This window comes from Aedes albopictus, chromosome 1 (assembly GCF_035046485.1).
Source record: "Aedes albopictus strain Foshan chromosome 1, AalbF5, whole genome shotgun sequence".
In the NCBI taxonomy this organism is placed as follows: Eukaryota; Metazoa; Arthropoda; class Insecta; order Diptera; family Culicidae; genus Aedes; species Aedes albopictus.
This window is the reverse complement of record NC_085136.1, coordinates 217,127,073-217,146,700: the sequence shown is the minus strand read 5'-3', so window position 1 is coordinate 217,146,700 and position 19,628 is coordinate 217,127,073. Positions and strand designations below refer to the sequence as shown.

Below are 19,628 nucleotides of genomic sequence, written 5' to 3'. Positions count from 1 at the left end.
GGGAAAGGACAGGTAAGGGAATATGATCGTCATACACGCAAAAGCGTACCACAATGGGTTCACATAGCGTCCTGAAAAGGACACTGGAGCGGACCTGGTGTGATGGTTAGAACGATTCTATAACATTCCCCAGAAAACCATTCCCCAGAAAACCAATCCCCAGAATTCCATTCCCCAGAATGTACCATTCCCCAGAAAACCATTTCCCAGAAACCCATTCCCCAGAATGTACCATTCCCCAGAAATCCATTCCCCAGAATGTACCATTCCCCAGAATTCCATTCCCCAGAATGTACCATTCCCCAGAAAAAAAATAAAACTATTGCTTTAATTCATAATGGTTTATATTAATAGCTAAAAATCAAATATTTATTCGTAAAAAATCACCGGAAGAAACATCCTGCCAAAAATTCTTATTTGACAAGAAAAACTTCGGAAATAAGCATGATTTGCCTTTACAATTTAGGCTATTGGTATAATTATTGGCATCGCAACTGCTTACTTTTTCAACATACATTTTTCCTTCTTTTCTGCATAGGCTGTTCTTTCGAATTGTACTTTTCAGTAAATTATCGGCATCAAAACTTCTTACATTTTCTACGTAGTTTTTTCCTTCTTTTCTGCATAGCCTATTCTTTCAAGTTACACTACTCAGGTAATTATCGGCCCCACAAGCACAGGTGTTTCTCTCTCTTCTTGGCGTAACGTCCTCATTGGGACAAATCCTGCTTCTCAGCTTAGTGTTCTATGAGCACTTCCACAGTTATTAACTGAGAGCTTCCTCTGCCAATGACCATTTTGCATGCGTATATCGTGTGGCAGGCACGAAGATACTCTATGCCCAAGGAAGTCAAGGAAATTTCCTTTACAAAAAGATCCTGGACCGACCGGGAATCGAACCCGTCACCCTCAGCATGGTCATGCTGAATACCCGTGCGTTTACCGCCTCGGCTATATGGGCACAGGTGTTTAGAAATTTTGAAAAAAATATGAAATAAATATAACAGCAATTTAAACACCGGTGGAGTCTGTAATGCCCATAATTTCCCGAAAAGTGCAATTCGAAAGAACAGCCTATGCTAAAAAGAAGGGAGAATCTATGTTAAACAAGTAAGCAGTTGCAATGCCGATAATTTCTTGAAAAGTGCAACTGGAAAGAACAGCCTATGCAAAAGAAGGGAAAATTTTTGATAAACATATAAGCAGTTGTAATGCCAACAATTCTTATAACGACTCAAACATTTTTTTTAACGAAGAAGGAAACGTAACACTCTGATAATTGCCATCGTACATCGATTTAACGGTTTATTTGAAAATTTGAGAGTTGACCAACTGCCGATTCGCGGCGCTCGCATAGTTTTTGTTTGAGTTTGACGTTTGCTCACTACAGCCACCTAGGGAATCGCGCCACTTGGGCGGTGGCTTCTATATTCGTCTGTTTGCCACTATTACTCAGTCAAATTTGAACCAATTGACACAACTTTTGGAATGTGGTGAGATAGGTATAGTATCTACCCGTGTACAACATTTCAAGTCAATTGGTTCAAAATTGACTGAGTTATAGTGGCAAACAGACGAATATAGAAGCCACCGCCCAAGTGGTGCGATACCCTAGTTGATGATTGGCCAAATTCAGTCCTTTTAGAATTAAGCGATCCTATTTCCGAGACTAAAATTTAAATCGAAAAATGTTCGAAGTGTTACGTCTGTTTGTCTGTGGTGACATTGTTTTCCTTGCGGCATTCAAAAACCCAACAATGTTCCTTTTTTTAAATAAGCTTTTTTTTTAGAATTTAGGCAATTGGTACAATTATTGGAATTATAACTGCTTTCATTTTCAACATAGACTTTTCCTTCTTTGCTGCATAGGCTGTTCTTTCGAATTGCACTTTTCAGGAAATTATCGGCATCACAACTGCTTACTTTTTCAACATAGATTTTCCCTTCTTTTCTACATAGGCTGTTCTTTCGAGTTACAATGTTTAGGCTAGTTACAATCGGCACCACAAGCACAGGTGTTTAAAAATTTGAAAAAAAATATAATAAATTTAACATCAATTTAACACCGGTGGTTGTAATCATGCCCATAATTTCCTGAAAAATGCAATTCGAAAGAACAGCTTATGTAGAAAAGAAGGGAGAATCTATGTTGAAAATGTAAGCAGTTATAATTTAAAAAAATTTACTAATTGCCTTAATTTTAAGAAGAATATTGTTTAAAAAGAAGGAACATTGTTGGGTTTTTGAATGCCAAAAGGAAAACAATGATACTTTTTCCCTTCTTCATTAAAAATATTTAGAATTGTTGGCATTAAAACTGCTTATATGTTCACTTTTTCTATTCCATTCCATAGTATTGGAATAATGATGAAAGCCCTTCTCATACCGCATGAATGAAGAGCCTTTGAAGCGAATAATTAGGAACAGCCATTGGGATGGATCCCTCCAACCGTTTGCAAAGAAAAACGTGGTGAGTTGAGTCTTTAGTATCTTGTACACTGAACAACATCAGAAGAATATGCGTTTTCTCTGTAAATTTTGCACATCACTTTTAAAACGTTATTCATCGTAAAACAAGTGCAGCACAATTTTCACAAATCTGTCAAAAACAAATCATTTTATAGGAACGCAACTGGAATGATAACAGTTTGTGAACTTTCAAGATAGGTTTAAGGACAGACTTGTTAGAATCCCAAAATGGTCGCCACAATGGCCGACTTTGGTACCTACTCATGATTTCGAGGGCACAAATCTCTTCGTAAACAAAACCAGCGCACCTGATCTTCTTCTTATTTTAGGCTTATTACGAGTGAGCAAGAACAGAATAATGAAATGCATTGTTGTGTGAAGCTTGCTTCTTGAGATTTGTGCGTTTGAAGTTCTGATGCACTGTTGAAGCGGGTTTTCAAGACGTTTGTCTTAACCTTCCGTAACTCGCGCGGTTGGCGACCACCGTCAGCACCGCGCTAATGCTGAGTACACAAAAGCGAGGTTTTTTCAACGTGTTGTACAAAATACAACAACGCGATCGCTCGAGGGTTAAAGATCAACATGCAACTGTGTACAATGGTAATTAAACGTTTGAACCATTGTAGAATATTTTTATGGATATGTATGTATGTATACATTTTTACCTTAATTTGTTACATATACCGTATAAGAAATAGATATTTGCTCGTAATAACACTATAATGTTAAAATCCTTGCCTATAATACTTATGACACACATGTGATACAAAGATCACTGTACAATTGCGCTTGAAATGAGTGCCATACTGAAAATTCTCTCAGTTCAAGTCAGTCTTGTTAGAATTTTCTTGACACTGCGTACCGTTGCACAGGAATCATAATCGTATCACATGTCTGTCCGGGGTATAACATATCATTATGATCAACATTTTACTGTTTGTGTATCGAATTAAACTTTTTAGCAGAGTATATTAAGCTTTTCTGGGGAATGGTACATTCTGGGGAATGGATTTCTGGGGAATGGTGCATTCTGGGGAATGGATTTCTGGGGAATGGATTTCTGGGGAATGGATTTCTGGGAAATGGTACATTCTGGAGAATGGTACATTCTGGGAAATGGTTTTCTGGGGAATGGAATTCTGGGGATTGGTATTCTGGGGAATGGTTTTCTGGGGAATGTTATAGAATCGGTTAGAACACTTGACTATCACGCCGAGGACCTGGGATCGAATCCCACTCCCGACAAACTCGCAAAATGTGAATTCTTCCTTCGGAAGGGAAGTAAAGCGTGGGTCCCGAGATGAACTAGCCTAGGGCTAAAAATCTCGTTAATACAGATAAAAAAAAGGACACTGTAATTACGCATAAGCGTAGCATAATGGGTTCAAATAGCGCCTTGAGAAGGGCACTGTGATAACACATAAAGCGTAAAGAGAACTTATAGCTCTTTACCACAGTGGGTCAAGAACAACAGAATGTCCTGAAGATTCAGGTTTCTGAAGTCAGATTCACTTAATAAGTGTTTTCCGAGTACTCGGAAACGCAATTGCACAAAAACAGTTACATATCAAATGATACGAAGTTCCATAATCGGATTGACAGTTATCGCAGGCAAATGAATCAGCTTGCTGAATATTCGCCATGTGATAGCTGAGTCGGCAGTGGCCAGTCAATGCTTTGACCAGCATGCTGCAATTCTGCTTTGACAGATTTGTTAGATACTTTGCCACCCCTAGAGATGGCTCAGTACAATTGAGTTGTCCAAAAAAAGTCTCACGAAACCTAATGTAAGCCTATCCATATACGTGAGAACAAAAGATGTTTACAAAGTTCTTACAGATAGATTAACACGGGAAATCTGAACACAAACCACTACCACACAGGAATTTGGATTGGTCAATACAATTTTGTTTGACGACATGACGCCAAACTATTCCAGTATTGTTTGTGCTGAGTGGCAGCTCGGGTGTCAATCTGAAGCTTTACCCAACACTTCGATATCGGAATAGCTGGCTCAGGGCCAATGAAGTCATGTGATGCTCCAGTGCGAGCTAACTCATCAGCCAATTCATTTCCAGCGATGGAAGAATGGCCAGGTACCTATACAAAGTGAACAGCGTTTGCTGAATTCAGCTCCTCGATTTGAGTTCGACAAGCGATAACTATCTTCGACCTGGAGTTGGCCGAAGCAAGTGCTTTAATAGCAGCCTGGCTATCTGAACAGAAGTATATTACTTTGCCCATTACGTGCTGCTGAAGTGCTGATTGCACTCCGCACATAAGAGCAAAGATTTCGGCCTGAAAAACGGTACAGTGTCTACCAAGTGAATAAGACTGATACAGCCTTAGCTCACTAGAATAAACACCAGCACCTGCTCGACCTTCGAGAAGGGAGCCATCAGTGTAACATACGATGCCGTCTGAAATACTTCTTTCCAGATAACCAGATATCCACTCTTCCCGGGAAGGGAATTTCGTGGAAAATGTCCTATATGGAAAATTACAAGCAATTGTAAGATCACTTGGAGAAAGAACAATTTTGTCCCAATTCACCAAAAGTGGAAACAACGAGGTGTGTGTTGAACTGCGGTTCACAGGAGTTTCCTCTAGTAGACCGAGTACCCGTAACCGGTAAGTGCAAGAAAGGGCTTCTTGTTTGAGATGAATGTGTAGTGGGGCAACGTCAAAGAGAACTGCTAGCGCTGCCGTAGGAGTTGAAGAGAACGCTCCAGACATCGCCATTAAGCACATCCTTTGGAGATGGCCTAATTTTGATTGGACCGTTCTCACTTCACCCTTTTGCCACCACACAAGACATCCATAAGCCAATATTGGCCGAACCACAGTTGGGTAAATCCATTTGATATACTTGGGTTTTAGACCCCAAGTTGTACCAAAAGTACGCCGGCATTGCCCGAAGGCCATACAAGCTTTCTTGATTCTGAACTCAATGTGAGGTGTCCAGGAAAGCTTGGAATCAAGAATGACTCCAAGGTACTTTACCTGTTCAGTCACATCGATTTCAGAATCAAAGAGACGCAAAGGTCGAACGCCATTACGGTTTCGCCTTTCCGTGAAAAGAACAATAGATGTTTTACTCGGATTAACCGAAAGGCCATATTGGCGACACCAACCCTCAATTACCTGAAGGGCGTTTTGCATCAGGTCGAAAAGGGTGCTGATGCACATACCAACTAACAATGTTAGGTAGTCGTCGGCAAAACCATAAGTAGGAAAACCGCTATTATTGAGTTGCCTCAATAGCGTATCTGCCACGAGATTCCACAAAAGCGGTGATAAGACTCCCCCTTGGGGGCATCCACAAACACTCAATTTCCTAATCCCTGCTAGACGCAATGTCGAGAAGAGATATCGGTTTTTGAGCATTTGGTGAATCCAATTGGAAATCATTGGAGATATACCATGACTCCGTGCGGCTTCCAATATGGCATCGAAAGGCACGTTGTCAAAGGTACCCTCGATATCTAAGAAAACACCCAAACAAGATTGCTTTTGAGCGAATGCTTTCTCGATATCGTAAACAACCTTGTGTAAAAGAGTCACAGTGGACTTACCAGATTGGTAGGCATGTTGGTTCACATGAAGAGGCACGTTGGCCAGATGAACATCACGGATATGATGATCCACAATGCGTTCTAAGCATTTCAGAAGAAAAGAGGTCAAACTGATAGGTCTGAAACTCTTTGCTTCTTCATACGACGCACGACCCACTTTCGGAATAAACTTTACAGTAATATCCCTCCAGGATTTGGGAATATACCCTGTAGCAAAACTGCAAACAAGTAGTTTTTTTTCAAAACATGTTTGAAATAATCAAATCCCTTCTGAAGCAAAATAGGATAAATCCCATCTGCCCCAGGAGATTTAAAAGGAGCAAAGCTATTAAGAGCCCACTCAATCGATTCTATAGTTACAATACTCCGAGCCGAAGCTAAAGAATCATAACTACAAGAAAAGACATCAGGATCATCCGAAGATGTAATATCCACACATCCAGGGAAGTGTGTGCTGAATAAGCATTCCAGAACTTCCTCATCAGAGGAAGTCAGATCGCCATTTGGCAAACGAAGTTCGTTCACCCGGAAATCCTTAGATTTCGCAAGGATTTTGTTTAACCGACTGACTTCACTCAAGCTGGAAACATTTGTACAAAGGTTTTTCCAGCCGGATCGTTCAGCAGACCGGAGAGCTTTTCCTGTAGGCCTTGCGAGCCGACCTGAAAGCCTCCGAACCAGCCGAACGTCGTCTGTTCCAACTCTTTCTACATTGTTTCCTGAGTTTCGCCAGATCAGAGTTCCACCAAGGGGTTCCTCTTGTGATCTTCACAGACCGTAGAGGGCATGCTTCTTCAAAAGCTTCCATGATGAAGGTCGTTGTAGTATCAACGGCATCATCTAAATCACTTGGAGTGTCAATGGATGGTGAATATCCATGAAATTTGGCTGCAACCAAATCAGTATAAAGATCCCAGTTTGTTGACCGAGGATTCCTGAAACGCAATGTTTGCGAAGTAACATTTAAATGTTCAAAAAAGATATAGCGATGGTCAGATAAAGATTCTTCATCTGACACATGCCAATTGGTCAGCTCGTGAATAATTCTGCTAGAGCAAAACGTTATATCTAACACTTCCTCTCTAGCAGATACCATGAAGGTTGGGCGGTTGCCTATGTTAAGTAATGCAAGATCTGTACTACTTAAGTACTCCATCAAACTGGAGCCTCTGAAGTTAATGTTTGAGCTGCCCCAGATGATATGGTGAGCATTAGCATCACTGCCAACAATTAGCGGAAGGCCTTTTGAAGTGCAGTATGCGATGACTTGTTTGAAAGCATCCGTAGGGGATGGTTCATCATGTGGTAAATACACAGAACAATAGACGTATTTCCTGTTGAGGTTTGTAACGTTTCCGTGTTCCAGTAAATAGTTTTTATTTCTCTGGTTAACGCTCTTGGGATATTTCTAATATTTTTTTTGAATAATATATGAATCATATGAATTAGTCAGTTAATGAGATGTTAATTATTTAAAGAATCATTGTTGGAAGCCGTGTATATCAAAAGGGCAGTTGCTATAAAAAGTTAAAAAAAAGATCATATAAAAGCTCGGGGAATTAGGTACTAATATTTTCAAGTATGATTTAAATTAAGTCTGCTATAAAAAGTTTTACGGTTTTGGATAAAAGCTTTCGATGAATATCATGTACTAAATTTGGGTTTTGGGATTAGTTGTAGATGGCCTACGTGTTCAAAAATAAAAGTATACTGTGGAACTCGTCTAGATAAATTATGAAATAGTTTTAGTAATTTCGAAACAAAAGGTTTTATAATATTTTAGGCTTTGTCATAGATTTTTGGGCTACACGCCATCATTTCCAATCATAGTCGGCTGAAGAGTAGAAGTTAGCCCAAGTGATTTAGTGCGATTTTTTATCCGTTGAAGGTGCGTTTATGGTTTTTAGATATTAAATAGTTTCATTTCTGTAGTTCAGTAAACATAAAATTTAATAGTATCCTAACTTGGTTTTTTATAGTAATTGTTGAGGTGATTAGTAAAGTGACATATCCGTTTTTATTTCTTAAATAGTTTCCGGTTGGTTTTATCACTTACGGCAGAGACTCTGCTCTTGTGAGTTCTACGTTTAAAATCGAAGGTAAAATTAACATGAATTTGTTACTTAACTATATTATTCTAATAAAAGTTTTCGTTGGACATCAGCGTCCAGCGGACGCTTCTTGTACGAGCTAGAAGCTCCACGACACTTTTCCCGCCATCTTTGGGCAGCCCACGTGTAATTATCCGGAGGAGATCTCAGCCAGGCCCGCCATTCAGTGGTAGACAAACGGGGTCAGAGGATTTCACCCGGCCTGCTGGCGTTCCGTAGAGGACGATCCGGTAGAGTACTGGGTCCGCCGACGCCCTACCCCGCAACGTTAGACCGGCCATTTTTTGAAGCGAGTGATCCCCGGAGGCCCCACCGCCTTGGAGCATCCGTTTCGTCCAGGCGAATACCGCAGTCGATCCTAAAGTTCCTGCATTTCATCGCACGACATCGATGCGCCCCCGGTTGACGAACCGCATCGCCCAAAGAGAGGTAAAACCCTGCGCAGGTATGTCTCCCCCCCATGGCCATGGCTACACCGCACACTTTCCACACACACCCACACGTTCACAATGTTTAACGAAAACACAAAATGAATGAATATATGTAAGGATGAATTCAGCATAAATTTACCTTCGTCACGTTTATTTGATGAGCTAAGCCCTATGGTAATTCCGTCCACCCAGGAAACTTATTCGTTACGTTCTCTTCGGATATAGTCCACCTCGAGCACGTTTGCACCTACGTTATTTTTCTTCGAGCGTGAATCCACTTCGGTATACTTTTACAACACCTGTGGCCATCTGACTCTAAATCGCTAAACCGTTTCAAACCACCTGAGAATAGCTTCCATGCGTATAGCAGCATAGTCGGGCATCCTTTCTAAACACGACCAGTGGTCTCTCAATACCGAGAGTGGCGCTTAAGCCACTGCGTTTAAGGCTATTTTGTAGCGGGAAAGGGAACGGTTACAGGTTTCCAACAGATACATCAATTGTGATAGCACATACATCTCTGGTGGTTAGTTCAGAGATGAGTGTAGCAACTATTGCGTTGTTGACAAGCACACAGGCTCGAGGCATGACACGCGAGTTTGCCATTTCATGTTTACTGAAAGTGGCAAACACCGGGTTCACAAGGTTTCCTAGATAGAAATTTCCCTTACGAAAGTAAGGTTCTTGTACCAAGGCCACTTGGGCTGTACCATTTTGCATAAGTCTGCAAAGATTGATCGTTGCTGTTCTTTTATGCTGAAGATTGATCTGAGCTATCCTAACCGTAGCCACTACCCAAACTAGGTAAGATTAAACTCTTCGCAACAGCAGCACAACAAAGAACAGCAACAATAAAACCAAATCGGAATCGATTGGAAAACGCCAAAGGCGAGGATACACAGAATACACTGTGTAAATCGCATAATGCGAAACCATATAGGTGAAAATTTAAACTAATTAACAACATCTTCATAATCCCGCCCCTATTTAGCCTCAAGTGAGACTAAAGAAGGGCAGCTGATTGTCTCGGAGAAACACAAGGTCCACTGCACCATTGCTCCGGTTAGCGCAGTAAGGGCTACATACTGTGGAGGGCGCCCTGGTACTCCACAGGCTCCGTTAGCGGTTAGGTTTTTATTAGACCCCCCTAGCCATTCATTCCTAGGCACGGTAAGCATAAAGCCGCATCACACCATGAATTAGGGGTCACCTGTTGGTGGATTCTTACCACCGGAACAGGCGGTCCGTAGTGTTATTCTTAGCCAATTGAGACAATCGCTACCGACACTACACAGCTATCTAGGCTGATCGAGAAAAGAAGTTAATATTGATGATCAACTTCATACGGACTCGAACAGCCGTCAAATATTTGAAAAAAAAAAGCTTGTTCGAATCCTGTCACGGTCGCCATGTAGTTACATATAAACATTTGGACATTCGTCGCGACCAGTGATATCGATTGAAGAGACACACCTAGTTTGGCGGTTAAAACAGAAATAAATGTTTATCCAAATTCTTAACCCACACACTGCCGTTCTACGCATAGTTGTCCCATGTTATTTTTTTTACTTGTTTGCACATGACGCTCTATTCATACATATATTTTCATACTAGGTACATAAAAAATAACATAGGGTCTGGGACTGGGACCATTTGGGCAGGAGGACCTATTTTGAGCACTTGCTGCTATAGCTCAGTCAATTTTTAACTGATTGAATTAATTGTTGGGACACGATCAGTATCTAACTACTAGAGTTGGTCAGATTTCGGGTTTTCAGACCCGAAACCCGTGCCGAACCCGAACCTGACAAGTACGGGTCGGATTCGAGCTTTAACATCGTTTTGATCGGTAAAAAAAATCGGGTTCGGGTCGGATCCGGGTTTTAAAAATTCCAAAACTTTCGGATACGGGTCGGGTCGGGTTTGAATAACGTCGAGTTCAAGTTGGGTTTGGGTACCAGTGTAGATAATTTGGTACTTAAAAAATGCTTTATTTGTCATGCACGTTACACCAAAAAGCCCAGAGTTGTACGTTCTTCCATCACGCTTTGAAATGTTTCACACAATATGACAGCTAGACCATTGGCATTGCATTACTGTACTGTTGCATTGTTGCTTCGTTGCATTGTTGCTTCGTTGCACGACTTCATCGTGCGGTGCCACATGAGGTCTTCGTGGCTCAACTTCACACATGCAGCGTGGAAGAATTCTTTGCAGAAACCTTCGCATGCGATGTAGTCGACACCACTGGCAATAACACACGAGCACTTTTTACATGATGATGGTTTGTGTATGGAGGTAATCGCAGCCATATCGAATAGAATCGACCATCATAAAAGTTTTTCGCAAGAATCTCGAGATGCGTTAAGGACAAACGCCTCGAAATCCCGGTTCACCAGTGCACTAGAACTTCAAATGCACAAATCTCAAGAAGGAAGCTTCAAACAACAGTGAATTTTATTATTCTGTTCTTGCTCACTTGTAATAAGCTTAAAATAAGAAGCTCAGGTGCGCTGGTTTTGTTTACGAAGAGATTTGTGCCCTCGAAATCGTGAGTAGATGCCAAAGTCAGCCATCGTGGCGGCCATTTTGGGATTCTAACAAGTCTGTCCTTAAAACGACTTATCGTTGTCGTAGCGCATCTCGAGATTCTTGTGAAAAACTTTAAACGTTAAAGCACAATCGACGATTTTACAAAGCAGCTAGCATGCAAGAACGATTAGCTAAAGAGCAGAGCAATTACGATCCACGCTAAACAACACGAGATTCACACACACTTTCCTAAACCTTCGGTGATCGGACCGGTCCTGCCAAATATTATCCCGATAGATGAAGAGTTTCTGATTTGAATGAGCAAGAAAAAAATCGGTGAAAAATTGACGGAGATATAATCATTTCAATTTCGTGGGTACCCAGGTACCCTGCCGGCGTTCCACGTAATAAAAAAAATCAGCATGCCCACCCCCGGCCCTCCTCACTTAAAAATTCTAAGATCTAACAGAGTTTCAACTTCCCAACTAACATTTATTGTGAATGTAAACGTCAACAAAGCGTCCTTAATACGGCTTGATGCTGAGTTACTGTGTTGTACATATGGACGGAAGCTTCTATGCAAGCCCTATACCAATGAATCTGGCGAACTTAATCAGCTTGTACATGCTGTGCGATCAGCTTATATGCCACCTAGTCATAGCTCTTTTCTCGGCTCCTATGTAACCACTAACTGAATAACATCTTGAGAAGGCGCTTTTTCAGCCTTTTCGTAGTTGTTAAATAACACAGCGTAACAAAAATTTACTTTTTGTCTGTCTCAAGAGCAAACTTATGTGTCTCCGAAGGATTTTGGGCCGCTGAATCCGAATCCGGGCTCAGATTTGCTCCAACACGTCACAATTTTGAGCTATACCTCAATTTATAGGACAAAATATGCGATTTTGGGCTTTTTTGACTGCAAGCCATTAAGCAAGGAAATATTTTTTTAAAACAATCAAAAGGTTAATTGGTCAATTAACATCTAAATCAACGACTCATGCAAAATATTTCGTTTTACCAAATCGATTTTGATAGCTTTAAGCGATTTATGATAGGTACGATATTTCCCATACAAGTCACCCTCCAAAAGTTGCATGCAAGTTTTCATTCTAACATAAAATGCTTAAATCTACCAAATTTGATTAGGTAAAACAAAATATTTTGCATGAGTCGTTGATTTAGATGTTAATTGACCAATTAACCTTTTGATTGCTTAAAAAAAATATTTCCTTGCTTAATGGCTTGCAGTCAAAAAAGCCCAAAATCGCATATTTTGCCTTATAAATTGAGGTATAGCTCAAAATTGTGACGTGTTGGAGCAAATTCGGATTCGGATTCAGCGGCCCAAAATCCTTCGGAGACACATAAGTTTGCTCTTGAGACAAAAAATGTTGCGCTGTGTAATAGTTTTACGGCATCCCCAAATTAAACGATTAAATATAATTAGGTTATGGATACCGTGACGTGACATGTGGAACTGGAATTATCATTTTTAAAATTGAATAATTAAAGTACTTGCCGCTACTTGGAATCGACCTCCCGATCTCCGTATCCACTGGTCCCGATGATGTCCTCGCTGCCACACTGCTATATATAAATAACATAGAAAATAGCCCGTTTTATTTTACTCCAGACAAGGCATCATAATTGGGTTCTTTAGGGGTATCCGGATTACTTTATAATCGGATTCTCCGCCCAAAAATTAGTCGAAATCCAAAATTTCATAATTTTTGGAGTCCGGGAACTATTTTTAAAATGCATTTAAAGTTTGTATGGGGAATTTTTTTTGTTCGGGTAGAACTGTCACTTTAACGATTGAACTGTCATTCTATCCACGAAAATTAAAATTGTTTTGTTGATTTAACCATCAAAACAAAGGTGTTGGAATCCAATAAAATCACGTTATACTCAGAAAAATGAGCTCTTTCGATTAGGCTATAGAAAATAGCAATATTTTATTCACTAAACAACCCAATTGTGCCACAAGAAACCTTACCCAACTTCATCTTGCTGTAAAAGCTTGTGAAACGTCAAACGCAATAATGTTTACATTGAACAAGCTGTGTGGTTGCGTCAACAGATTCTTCTTCACAGCTTCTAGCTGAAAGAGTATTCTTTAAACGGCTACGAAGCGCTGCTGTTTTGTGTTTTGGCAACATTACAAAACGTACTGTATAAAAGCAGCTGTTGTAGTGGCTGGGACCCTTACTCGATTTGCACATCTTCCGGCAAATCTTCCGGCATTGAATTAAAGTGCAATAAAAGCAACCCAAATAATTTCACAGCACATACATAGATAGCTGTAAAGAATTTGTGTAGTAGCTATACTGCCCCCACTCGCATAACTGTCCCATTTGACTTTTCATCACTTTTGAGTTAACGTTATGAATAGTCATCATTTTCGATGTACTTCCAAAAACAATAATAAAAATTATGAATTTTTATGTCAATATGTGAAAAAATACCAAGTCATGAGCGTCCCATATCAAAAGTACTCGCATAACAGTCCCATCATGGTTTTTTGTGTCACGTAACACAAAACTGAACAACTTTGTAGTGATTGTGATATTTTTTACAGATATATATTCATGTGCAAAGCAATCTGTGAAAGTTTCGAGATGATCGAAATATTCTTCAAATTTTGGCGATTTTTCAAAGTTTTATATGGAAACAAGATTTCAAACTTCAAATGCTGTTTTCTCAATTCCTACTTTTTGCAAATGGGACTGTTATGCGAGTGGGGGCAGTATATATCTCGCTTAAAGTTTGTTTTGACAATAATGTTTATATCCGACAAGCCGTGTTGGTAAACCAACAGTTTCTTTGTTACAGCTTCTAGCCGTAATGAAATCGCATAACGGCCTTTAAAGCGCTGCTGGTTTGGGGATTTGTCAGTATAATAAATTGTTCTGTATAGTAGCAGCTGTTTTGTTAGTGGGGACTCCTATTCGATGTGTTCAAGTTTTCACATCTTCCGGGAAATCTCCCGGAGTTGGAATAGGGTGGAGTAAAGGCAGCCCCAGTGACAAGCAATGGATTTCTGAAAACCGAGATAGCTGTATGGTGCTGCTGTGTAGTGCTGTGTAGTGCTTATGATTTATGTTTGACTAGCTTTCCTTTTATTCAGCGTTGACTGATTTTACTCGATGGTTACACAATAGAAAGCAAATGACTGAAGCTTATAGCGCTGAAAATGTTAGTTGGGTTCCTACTATCAAAAACCATTGAAATTCGAGAAGTGAAATCGAAAATGGTGGTACCCTGCCGGGCACACTAAGGTTAAGTAGCTTAACACATACTCAGAGGGTCAGTACTTGTTTTAAAAATATAAAACATGTATCGTTTGCTTGAACAAGGGAATTAATGAAGAAAGGTCGAAAATATCGATCAGTGTTACCCCGGATTACGGTATTAATAGGGTAACCAATATAATTTGGACCCCCATATATTTTGGACCTGCTGGATCGTATTATCGCAACTTACACAGATTTAATGAAGAGATGACGCAAATTTTTAGAATCATTCGCTAAATTAGATTGCTCTGCACGGGCTGCAATCATTTCCGCACTGGAAATATCATTATTTGCTTTAAAATTAAATTTTATCAATCTCGTCATTCGTGCGAGTGTCGCAACATGTTTACAAAAAGAGATTGTGATGCTGAGGAAACTTGCAGATGTAAACAAAAACGTTTATCATTCTAGCGAATCAATCCGCAAAGTTCGTCTAATCATCCTTTGACAATCAAGTAATTGGGATGTGATCCAGCTTATTCAAGTGACAGATTCTCCGAAAATAGTTTCAAACGGGTTTAAACACCGGGTGTCCAAAATATATATTTAAGAGGGTCCAAAAGGCATTGGGGTGTCCAAAAAAGTGTATACTGATGCTTCAAAAATCAGTTATTTTCATCAAATTTTCAGCCAGAAATGACCTTGTGGGAATTTTTAACGGACAGCAGAGGCTTTTACGATCATACTGACATCATCATTATGTGTAATACCATCTGAATTTGTTTGATGTTGACTAAAATTCAAACTAATGTCCTCTAGGGGTCCAAAATTCGACCGTTACCCTATTTTTTGCGACTGTCGCATGACACCTTAAAAGAGGACTAGTTTATGATGGTCAGACTGCTGTAAAAGAACGACGATTATGATCATTGAGAGCGTCACAATAAGTTATATCTTGCGTCCTGATTCTAACAGGACAATGCTTCATTCTATTAGAGATTCGGCTGCAAGGAGATTTTTCCGGGAAAAATGAATTGAACACGTGCTGTCCAGTTAACGGTTGAACTACTAATGAAAATTTATTTCAAATTAACACCGATTGCTTCGATGCTTCAACACATTCAACATTATCAACGCCATCTTGTACGGCATATTACATCGGCTTCGTCATGCTTCACGACATTTGAGCCTCTAGTGAAGTGAAATTTAGAATAAATAGAAAAGCAGTACCGTGAAATGATTAGGCGAGTTATGTAGAGTACTGCTTTTCTATCGCCTCTATTTAATTCAAACTGTATATGACAGTTCCACTTTGTTCCATGGACTGTGTACAACTTGCCCTAAAACTGATGAGTTAAACAATATAAGACGAAAGAACAACCTACGATAAAACAAGGAAAAATCTTCATTAAATGCATTTGCTCCACATCATAATGTCATTATTAACGCCAAATTAAGTTCATTTTTCCTGACATCAGTTTCCTTTGACAACACAATTGAAAAATATGTTTTCGGGGTAATGGCATTCGGGGAAATGGGCCATTCGGGGTATGTCATTCGAGGTGTTGGAATTCGGGGTACTGGACCATTCGCGGTATTGATTTTCGGGGTGATGGAATTCGGGGAACTGTTATAGGACCTCTCTTCACTCGATATCACTGCACTGGTCGCGACGAATGTCCAAATGCTTATAGGGTATTGGTTCCCTTATTAAGCATGTGGCTCCCATTTTCATCCTACGAAAAACAAAGGATAGAAGCGCTGTTTGTTTTGTTAGTATTTTTTGTTAGAAGTGAGCACCCATGAAAACAAAAATAACGGAATCAATCGGTGCCGTAATCGCTTGTTTTCGAATAGGATGAATATGGGAGCGTGAGATTACTGATGGCACACATACCCTAACTACATGGCGACCGTGGACGAGATTCGAATGAGCATGTCAAATATTTATAAATACCTACACTAAAACGTTTCTTTTTTTAATTTTTTGGTTTATCTCATTAAGACCCCAATAACGATTCCATCTTCTCGTACTCGCATGATTTGCCTCGGTTTGTTGCCTTCGAATGGGGATTGGTGGAATAGAGATACAATCTTAGTCAGTTGTCCGTTTTTTGCAGGTTGGTAAAATCGAAATCCAATCGTTGTCCGTTGCCATGATTATGTCGTTATTGGGTTTGGAGGTGGGAGGGATTCATGTTAGGGACGATATGAAGGAAGCGTTCATTGTAAACTAGAGTTTGAAATTTTGTTCAGACAATTTAATTGAATAGAGGGGACACTTTGCCTCCTCTTTTATCTCGCTCTTTCTTGCGTTCAACAAAATGAACGAGCGAGAAAAAATAAAAGGCTGCGCACGCAAGTGAATCCTAGCCTTGATCGGTATCTTCATTTGAGTTACTTCATCGTTTTCATCTAATGCGGCACAACTATGGGACAGTGTTCTTTCAACAAACAAGATTTTCGGTAACAATCGCTAGTTAGTTTATTAAACTAGTTTCACACAACATATTGGTTGGATTGGAAAACTTACATGACATTATCCGTCTCGATATCAAAAGCAAGCTGCACATCTTCCTTTTTACTCTCGTCTTTGACCTCCAACTTCGTATCCTCTGGCTTTGATATCGCATTTTGTGCCGTTCTAACCGTACTGAGGATTTCCCGAGCCAACGGATGGTTCCGATGCTTCTTGGTCCGAAGGTGTTCTATCAGATGCTTTCTTTCGGAGAACTCCCGCCCACAAATAGGACACCGTTGGGCCTTCCCGTGCTCGTGTTCTTGAACGTGGACAACGTAGCCACGCTTCCGTTTGAAAGTCATGTCGCAGATTTTACATTGATATTCAGTCGGGAAATGCTGGATGCCCAGATGGGTGGCAATGTTGCTAGTCACTACTCCACACAGCTTGCACTTTTTGAGCTTGTACGATCTGTGAATAGATTTGTCTTTGTCCAGCACAGTGTAGTAATCCGACCATTCCTTTTTCGGTGCGAAATCAGGTCTTTCGAGGTGCTTTTTCTCGTGGGTACGCAGTGATCCTTCCGAGCCAAACTTCTTCGGACAGTAACTGCATTTGCGTTTAGTAGAATGAAACGTTTTAATATGTAGTTGAACACTGTCTAACGTGGAGAGCTTTGTCTTACAGATAGGACACTCGAATTTCTTCAGCTTTTCGTGTTTGTTCTGAATGTGCTTTTTAAGTTTGCATCGTTCCTTAAACACCTTCCCGCAAATTTCACAGGTCACTGCAGTTGTGTGTAACTTCATGTGGTGTCTTAGCGAGGTCTTTGAAGGATACACTTCTTCGCAATATTTGCACGTCAGCGAAGTTCGAGAATTGTCAGCTGAATGGTGCAGTTCGATGTGTTTGTCGAGGTTATTTTTATGAGTGTACCGCTTATCGCAATGTGGACATTTTTCCGGATTCAAATGTTGCTTTCTGTGACTATTCAGCGTTAGTATAGTTTTAATGACAACCGTCTCCATCACACATTCCGGGCAAGTGTAAGGCAACAGATCCTGATGAGCACTGTTCAAATGAGCACACAGGGCTTCTTGTGTTCCAAAAGAGTCACTCATGCAAACGTAGCATTTGTTATCATTCTTTCGTGGACGGTCGGGATCCTCGTTATCTGCATAATAACGACGTCGTGCCATTTGTCGATTATTCAAGTTATTCCTGGCTTCTTTTTCAGGAGGTACCTTAGGCATCACCTTTTCTTTTTTCTTTTCTTCGGACATACAATGAATTGCTTCATCCGCAGTGTCAGTTTCAGAATCATATGCTTCTGTCGGCTTTTGCTCCTCAGTTGATAATTGAAACTCTGTGCCTTCTTCCAGTCGTTCATAGTCAAGATATTCTTCGTCTAACTCCTGCTTTACGCAGATAGCCTCTGCAATTCTTGAAACAAAAAAAAATTGCTTTTAAAGGGAACGTTCAAAAATTACGTCCAACATTTGGGGGAGGGGGGGGGGGGGGTTTATAAAAGTGTGACAGTACGTGTATTGGGAATAGGGAAATTGCGTGACAGAGGGGGAGGGGGGGGTCTAGAAATCCCGAAAAACGATGGACGTAATTTTTGAATCTTCCCAAACAACAGAATATATTCCGTAAAATCGTTGAATGACGACCGAAGTACAAATTTTAAAGGACTACGTGTCAAGGACGAAATTCAAATTTGGTTCAGAGCTAAAGCTGAAATGTTGTTGTAACGGCTTACAAAGGGAAGAACTGTGCCCCCGATGGCTACGCTAATGATGAGTAAACTTACACGTCCTGTTGGCAGGTTTCCTCCAGCTGGTCCAAATCGACCTCTTCTTCCTTGATTTCAAACTGTGGCTGCAGTGCTGAACCCAGAATCTGTTGTCGAAGCTTTAAATCGTTTGCCTGATAGCTGCAGATGGTATCGCGCATCTTAACCACGGTGATAACGCACGTTCTACAGATATTCTGTGGCAGACCATCTTCTGGCTCGACCTTATTTACGCGAGAACAATAAATATGAAATAGGTGTTTAAGTCAGATAAAATTTCTCAATCGACACTTAATGAACCAGTCTAAGGCAGCACTTACCTCAAGCCGTGCAACATCCAGGATTATCTTCTGCAGTGGATCGTTTGGCGGCGGTTGTTCGAAAATTGACCGCATGCGGCTCTTCTTCTCGCAGCACAAGCGGCACACACTGTCAATGTCCGAATTATTCATTTTACCGGATTGATGCCGGTGGAATCAAACGAAAGTTTTTCTGTGATTTTGCTCAAAAACAGTTGTTGCTTACGAGATCGACCAAACCACAACAAAATGCGATTGTTGACTGACTTTTTGTTCGACTGACGGCAGTGTTGCTAAATAAACATTAGCTGTGTTCAATAGGCCATATGGATAAAGTTGAGTAAAATAATAAATATTGCGCATTGCGCGGTTATAAGTGCGACGATGAAGTGCGGAATCTTAAATAAAAGTGCGATTTTGCATCAAATCATTCCGGTGTCTTCACCCCACTTATTCATCACGAGCTAATGAATAAGTGCAGTGAAGACACCGGAACGATCTGACGCAAAATCGCACGTTTATTTGAGATTCCGCACTTTATCGCAGTCCAGTTAGCAATGCAATAAACTATACCGTTGTGGGTGAGAATGGGTCAAAAAAGGATACTCAAAGATTGTTTGTTAAATAACAAATAAAAATGAAGTCGGAATAACTTTTTATTTGGGATGTATACTCTTCTATGTGCTAATGATAGTTTAGCAAGAAAGTATCACGTTATATGA

The 19,628-nt window shown here is 40.3% G+C and overlaps 1 protein-coding gene across 1 annotated transcript; it reads right to left on the bottom strand.

Moving 5' to 3' along the window:
* Window positions 1-16,818: 16,818 nt before the first annotated feature.
* LOC109400099 (zinc finger and BTB domain-containing protein 41-like) lies at window positions 16,819-19,227 on the bottom strand. Its single transcript, XM_062848375.1, has 3 exons — window positions 18,928-19,227; window positions 18,626-18,831; window positions 16,819-18,255 (listed from the first exon to the last, which is right to left on the bottom strand). Exons 1-3 carry the CDS (start codon window positions 19,057-19,059, stop codon window positions 16,881-16,883), a joined length of 1,713 nt encoding a protein of 570 aa, XP_062704359.1. The 5' UTR covers window positions 19,060-19,227; the 3' UTR covers window positions 16,819-16,880.
* Between the last annotated feature and the right edge of the window lie 401 nt (window positions 19,228-19,628).

What these genes read in the sequence shown, in the direction of transcription:
- LOC109400099 (XM_062848375.1), bottom strand. Translation starts at nt 19,059, where the DNA reads ATGAATAATTCGGACATTGACAGTGTGTGCCGCTTGTGCTGCGAGAAG. An exon ending in TGGATGTTGCACGGCTTGAG is followed by an intron (nt 18,832 to 18,927) that starts GTAAGTGCTGCC and finishes CGCGTAAATAAG; the next exon opens with GTCGAGCCAGAAGATGGTCT. An exon ending in GAAACCTGCCAACAGGACGT is followed by an intron (nt 18,256 to 18,625) that starts GTAAGTTTACTC and finishes TTTTGTTTCAAG; the next exon opens with AATTGCAGAGGCTATCTGCG.